The sequence below is a fragment of the Rattus rattus genome, chromosome 12 (genome assembly GCF_011064425.1).
Source record: "Rattus rattus isolate New Zealand chromosome 12, Rrattus_CSIRO_v1, whole genome shotgun sequence".
In the NCBI taxonomy this organism is placed as follows: domain Eukaryota; kingdom Metazoa; phylum Chordata; class Mammalia; order Rodentia; family Muridae; genus Rattus; species Rattus rattus.
In genome coordinates, this window is record NC_046165.1 from 68,882,924 (window position 1) to 68,889,735 (window position 6,812).

The 6,812-nt window shown below is 47.4% G+C and overlaps 1 protein-coding gene across 1 annotated transcript; it reads left to right on the forward strand.

The window, feature by feature from the left end:
• The first annotated feature begins 1,438 nt into the window (after positions 1–1,438).
• LOC116913587 (granzyme G-like) lies at positions 1,439–4,380 on the forward strand. Its single transcript, XM_032917816.1, has 5 exons — positions 1,439–1,493; positions 2,605–2,755; positions 3,080–3,215; positions 3,428–3,688; positions 4,077–4,380. The coding sequence occupies exons 1-5, from the start codon at positions 1,439–1,441 to the stop codon at positions 4,218–4,220; spliced, it is 747 nt and encodes a 248-aa protein (XP_032773707.1). The 3' UTR covers positions 4,221–4,380.
• The last annotated feature ends 2,432 nt before the right edge of the window (positions 4,381–6,812 follow it).

Here is a 6,812-nt window from a genome sequence, read left to right on the forward strand (position 1 = left end):
TCATTTTTATGAGCTCACCCATATTATTAAGATTCTGCGGTTCTGTAAGGGTTTGGCTGCTTATCTGTATGTACAAATACCATGTCATTTATGCACAGCCCCATCCGCGGAGAATTGTTAATGCTCGTTATAGGTTATGTAACTAATATGTAGCCCAAAAGAGCTATCTCTCCAAGATGGCCCAGAAAAGCTAAAGGTTACATAAGAGTGGAAAAGATGACTAATTTTGATCCAAATACATTAATTCACAATTAAGATGAGAAATCCTCCCTTGGTCCCAAAAGACGAAATGACAGAATTCATGAAAGAGTAATGGGAAGGCAGGATCTGGATAGCTCTGGGGTTTTCTAGATACACACACACACACACACACACACACGCTCAGGGCAAGGCCCGACTGTCTTATCTCCCAGAGGCTCTCACACAACTCTCACCATCTAGTGCTCTAAACACAGGCTCTCAGCTCCCTCCAGTCAAGATCAGACATTTCAAGAGCTGCAGGCAGCCCTGACTCTCCCACTCCTGGATGTAGCCCATTAAATAGTCATTCAAGACCTAATCATGGTCCTTGTTTGTCTATAGGAAATGCTAGGCAGCGTTGTACAAAATACCATTGGAGTCACCAGCAGGGAAGCCAATGCTGATCTGATCTTACTGACCATTGAATTCAGTCTTCAAGCTCTTGCTCCAGAGATAAATGACAATAACTAGTAAACAGATAAAGTATACCTGTCATTTGTGATCCATTATTACCCTTAACTGGGTATGACAGTTCACATGACTGTTGAACACAAGGCAAACACTTGCTTTTGAGATTTCTCTGTGACGTCTCATGAGTTTCAGGAGAGTCAGAGTGAGTTCAGATTAATTCATGAGAATATTCAGATTGTGCCACCGGATGATTAGTCATCCCAAAGATCAATGACATGATATATTGCAATACTGCCTGGGCATATATGGCACAGGATCACCTCTCTGTGTAAATTTGTGAGTGTATTTGTAGTGTTCTATAACTGTTGTTAGGATAATTGGGTTGTCAGTACTCATTTTGGAAAAACAAAGGAAGGAGAAAAAATGAAGAAACCCAAAGAGATCTTACCAGCATGCAAAAAAAAAATGTGTAAGCCATAGGAAAGGACACACCTGTGTCTCCATGCAGTCACTGTGGACTTCCTGGGGTCTCAGGCCTCCCCAACCACGGCCTCCAACCCTCTACATTCTTGACCTTTACCCTAGCTTAGCTCATAGGATGTCAGTGTGGCGACAGTGTCATTTTTACCCTCACCAGAAAACTTCCTTAAGCAATGGGAAACCAAAAGGAAGCAGAGGTGCACAGGTTTAAAATACCTGTGAGGCCCCTGAGCCCACACCTCCTTCTTCCTCTTCCAAGGGCTGTGTCTGCTCTGCCCTCCTTCAACTGAGCAGACTTCCTGGGAAGATGCCACCTGTCCTGATTCTTCTGACCCTACTTCTGCCTCTTGAAGCTGGAGCAGGTGAGTGGCTCCCCTGTGGCAATGGTGCCATCCCAAGACACTTCTGCTCTCTTTCTGCCCTGCAGTAGTCAGACACTGTCCTGGCACTGAACTCAGGAGACTGCTGAACCTCAGGTCCCATCCCAAACCCAGATTGGAAATCTGACACCAGCTAGAGTCTCAACAAGGACTGAGGAAGGGAGGTGTTCTCAGAAAAATTAGTAAGCACTAGCTTCTCCCAGCTTTTTCTTTTATTTTTAATCAACCAGAGACTGAATCATCCAGAGAGAGAGAGAGAGAGAGAGAGAGAGAGAGAGAGAGAGAGCAGACAATGCAAAGATACAGAGTACGTCATTAACTTGACTTCAGCTGAGGGAAAGGCAGCTTTAATCACCAACCAGCAATGGGGTGAGGCCACCAGTTAGGTAATATTAGCATCATTTATTAAGTCCGCCCTCAGCCCTGCAGAAGAAAGGGGTACAGGCTGACAAGATCCTGCACGGCTCACTCCACCAGCTTTGCAGTCTGGTTTTAGGTGGCCTCTCCACTTCTGCAGGTCCCCAGCTACTCCCATCCTGGACAGCACATTAACTACTCCAAAGTGCCCCTGGCTCTGAATCCCACCAGCACTGACCTCCCAGATCTGCAATTAACTGCAGACCACTCAATGAAAGCATCTACTGAGCGCCCAAGGTGTGTTAGCCACCAGCATGCTGAGCACCCAAGGTGTGTTAGCCACCAGCATGTTAGAAAAGCCTTCTACAGGGCTTTGGGAAAACTGAGAAAACAACACCAATCAAAACTACAGGGGTCAGAATGACTCACTAACAAACAAAAACCATGGCCAATGTTTATAGAATTCCCCTATCCTCTACAGGGTGAAGTCATAGCTTACCCCTCCGTGTATTTGTAGAGCAGGGGTTGGAAGACAGGGGCTGCCCACCCCTTCTCAGAGCATTGTTATGAGGCTTATGAGTCTGCAAAGATTATTCCATGTGCAAGGAATCCTATCTGCAACAGGCTTCGGCTTCACAGATCTGACTCCCAATCACTCCCTTCCTTGATCTCCCCTGTTAACCCTATTGCTTCTCCCAGCCACTCCATATTCTAGCTTTTTTTTTTTTAATTAAAGAGGAGATCATCGGGGGCCATGAAGTCAAGCCCCACTCCTACCCCTACATGGCGTTTATTCAGTCTGTGAAAGCGGACGGAAATATCAGTTACTGCGGAGGCTTCCTGGTTCAAGACTACTTTGTGCTGACGGCTGCTCACTGCGAAGGACAGTAAGGAGAAGCAGCCAGCCCACATTTTCTAAGACCCACACAGGATCTTCTGTCCTCTAGAGTAGATGTTCCCCCTGAGAGCTCATTAGAAGGATGGACTGTGACTATAGGAATCCAGTAAGAGTCAAATTTTAGGTCCAAGGGAAAGAGGACAAAGCCAGCAGCACACTTAAGTTGATCAACTGCCCTGGTTAAACTAAAGCAGTGGTCGAGGTTGAAAGTTCACCTTAAGAGACAATGCAAGTCCCCTCAGATAGAGCACCCACCCTGCCTACCTCCTGGACTGACTCCACATCTCTCCTCTCCACTCTGCTCTCTGCACAGATCAATGACAGTCATGCTGGGGGCCCACAACATCAAGGCTAAGGAGGATACCCAGCAAATCATCTTTGTGGAAAAAGCCATCAGCCATCCAGCTTATAATAAAGTAGATTATTCCTACGATATCATGCTATTGAAGGTAAGACCTGCAACACACTTGTACACACTTCTGCCCACCCCTTGTCCCTCACCCCCATCTCTCACAGTGTGTCTGTGCTCTGTTTGGTGCATGGATAGCCCCTCCATTCCGCCCTCATCCTGCTTCTTCCCTTTTTTCCATTCTGAATTTAAGAGAGTCTTGGGCGAGCAGGACCTTAGGTGAAGTGGTTTCTCCTCCCTCTTCCTTATCAGCTGAAGAGCAAGGCCAAGAGAACTAAAGCTGTCAGTACCCTCATGTTGCCCCAGAGCAATGCCCAGGTTAAGCCGGGGGATGTGTGTCATGTGGCTGGCTGGGGGTTAACGTCCATCAACGGCACTAAAGCATCTTCCTGCCTACGAGAGGCTGAACTGATCATTCAGGAGGACCAGGAATGCGAAAAAATTTTCTACAACTATTTCAAGACCATAGAGATTTGTGCTGGAGACCCAAACAATGTACAGGATGCTTCAAAGGTGGGGATAAAGCATTTAAGAACCAAATATATGGAGAGAAAGGAACCTGGGAGAGGCCAAGGTGTAAAAATGGCAAAACATGCGAGCCTCAACTCAGGGAAGGAAAAGTACAAAAATCAAATTTTTGTCCCCTGGGTGGGTGCAGCAAGAGGTTAAAGTGGGGCACATTTGTCATCCGAATGCAGCCTGTATTATCTCAGAGTATCACTGAGAAAAGAAAGCCAAGGACTGGGCTGGAAGGAAACCTTGGGCCTCCCTGGAGCTCTGGTAATGAGGGAAGCTGGAACCTGTCCTGGCTCTGATCGGAGTTAGAATTGCGAGGAGGTGGGGGGAGGGGAGAGCAGAGACAGAGGGAGGCAGGCTCACTTCGTCCTTTCTCTGTCCACAGGGTGACTCCGGGGGACCCCTCGTGTGTGACAACAGAGCTTATGGAGTTATAGCCTATGGGAAAAAAGGGGAAATCTCTTCAGGAGTCTTCACCAAGGTTGTGTACTTCCTGCCGTGGATAAGCAGAAACATGAAGCTCCTCTAACAGGTTAATACCTGTGCCCAACCAGCCTTTCTGACCTCAGGCAAGAACCACGATGAGTGGGCATCAAAGGCTGAAAATCCATAATAAATAACCCCCAGTGTGCATGTAATTTAAGTACTTTGCTGTTTGAGCCACTTCATTGTTTCCACACCTCTCTGGTCCAGGAGGACCTTTCCTGTCACTTCTGGGCTTTGCTTCTCCTCCTTCCCCAGCTCATCCTCTTACTGGGACTTCAGGCTGCACAGTTCCCACATATTTATCACCCATTCATGGTGGAAGGTAGGGTGCTGTTTCTTTGATTCTATTTTTGAGTAGGGTCTCACTGTATAGCTCTGGCAGCATGGAGTTTGCTATGTAAAACTTCCTGGCTTTCAACTCACAGAGATCTGCCCCTCTCTGCTTCCCCAGTGCTAGGATTAAAGGTGTATGCCATGACATCCAACCACACACATGTCTAATTCTCCAGTCTCCAAGGTTGGCTTTCTCACTCAGAAGCGTCAGGAGGCTACAGCACTACTGAGGTGCCCCATGCTCAGTCACTCGCTCACACTTAGCTCTCCAGACAGGAACCTTCTGGGCCTAGGAAAGTCCTACATCTCTGAGCCACCTTCCTCCAGCCCAACAATTGCAGGAAGTGGAACAAGGCATGGGGGTTGAAGGGAGATTTGACTCTGGGAATTCAGAAGGCCATGGGCTGTGCAACCTAGTCAAGTTCCTGTCTCCAGTCCCCTCTCTAGCAGGGTAGGGGACTCTTCCCACCTGAACTGTCTGCAGTCCAGAAGCCTGGGACATCCCTCTGAGGAACCCAGGCTCAGCTGGGCCTCATTTCCCAGCCCAGCACAAAGCTCAGTCAACTTCTGTGCCCCTCTGTGGCCTTCCAGTGTTTTCCATCTGATATCTTCTAGCTACCAGTAGTTTCTACTCCATCCCTGCCTCACCCACGCCTGAAGTACACCAGCCTTTCACTCCTCTAAGTTCCAAAACTGTGGAGTCTCCTCCAGTTAGACTTGGGCTGCCAAACACCAGGGCTCATTCCCTCCCCCCTAAGCCAGGCTAAGGAGCCCTTTCCAAATGCATGGACCTGCAATCTCCCAACCGCCTGGACTTAGCCTTCAACCTCGGCCTCCCCCTGCTGGCCATATGGGGATATGGCAGTTCGTTAACCCTAGGGATCCAAAGGATGCTAGTAGGTCTCTGGTTTTGTATCAGGTACACAGTCGACTCCTCCACCTTCATCCTCTTGTTTCCCTAGACAGACAGGTCACCCAAACACAAATGGATCTATATTTGGAAATGACACAAAAGATCGTTTTAAAAAGTAGGAGTAAATTCTCTGTCTTCTAACGGTGCCACAGGCATTGGTCTTCTTTGATTCGGAATGCAGTTTGTGGAATTGGGGTGAAGTTGGAATTCCTCCATCCCTGTGGTTTTCAATGTACCTCATGCGGAAGCCTCATCAGTATAAGTGGGCAGAAGAAAGGTAGGCAGAGGGAATTTAGCTTGCTTGATTTTCAAACCATAGACTCTGCCACTCCAGCTGAAGTATAACAGTTCATGGCGACCCATGTGACCCTAGTAAGTCCCTCCCACAGCATCACTGGGGAATTACACTTTTAAAGTTCCCACACTCTTGGATGTTGGTATTCGTTGATTCCGTGTTGAGTTTACTCTGTTCAGTCACGTATATCTCATCATGGCGACGTTTAACAGACTTAGTTCTTTCTCAGCTCATCTGTTTTGATTTTCATTTCCTGAAGATTATTTTGAGAGGGCAGCTCCTGTTTTTGAGTATTGCGTTTGTTTTTATTTGTTAGCTTGTTTTGAGAGAGAATGAGAACACGAAGCAGGTGGATATATAGAGACAGAGAACATCCAGGAACAATTGAGAAAGAGGAAAGAAATTGATCAACAAATCTTGTATAAACAAATTAAAACTAAAAAAAATCAATGAAATTAGCAATAATTTGATAAAAGTTTATCGTTAAAATATAACTTGATTTAAATTAATAGGAATTACAGCAAAACATCAAAACTGATCTTTCTCCCTTCTTCCACCGAGTCCTCAGAGTGAAAATTCAGCCCTCAAGATGTTGACGATGGTAAAAAGATGGCCCACTACTGTGAAGAACCACTGGGTACTTCATGCTTCTGTGTGGAGACAAGCTAGCTTCTAGCCATGTGTCTTTGCCTGGTCACTTACGCGACAAAGAAACACAAACTTTATAAATGAAGCTGTCACTTGTGCTTCTCTCCACTCCTTCTCCTTCTCCCCCTCCCCCTCCTCCCTCTCTTCCTTCCTCTCCTCATCCCTCTTCTCTTCCCTCTCCTCTTCCCTCTCCTCATCCCTCTCTTCCTTCCTCTCCTCATCCCTCTCCTCATCCCTCTCCTCATCCCTCTCCTCATCCCTCTCCTCATCCCTCTCCTCATCCCTCTCCTCATCCCTCTCCTCATCCCTCTCCTCATCCCTCTCCTCATCCCTCTCCTCATCCCTCTCCTCTTCCCTCTCCCTCATCCCTCTCCTCTTCCCTCTCCTCCTCCCTCTCCTCATCCCTCTCCCTCCTCCCTCCCCTCCTCCCTCTCCTCGCCCCTCTC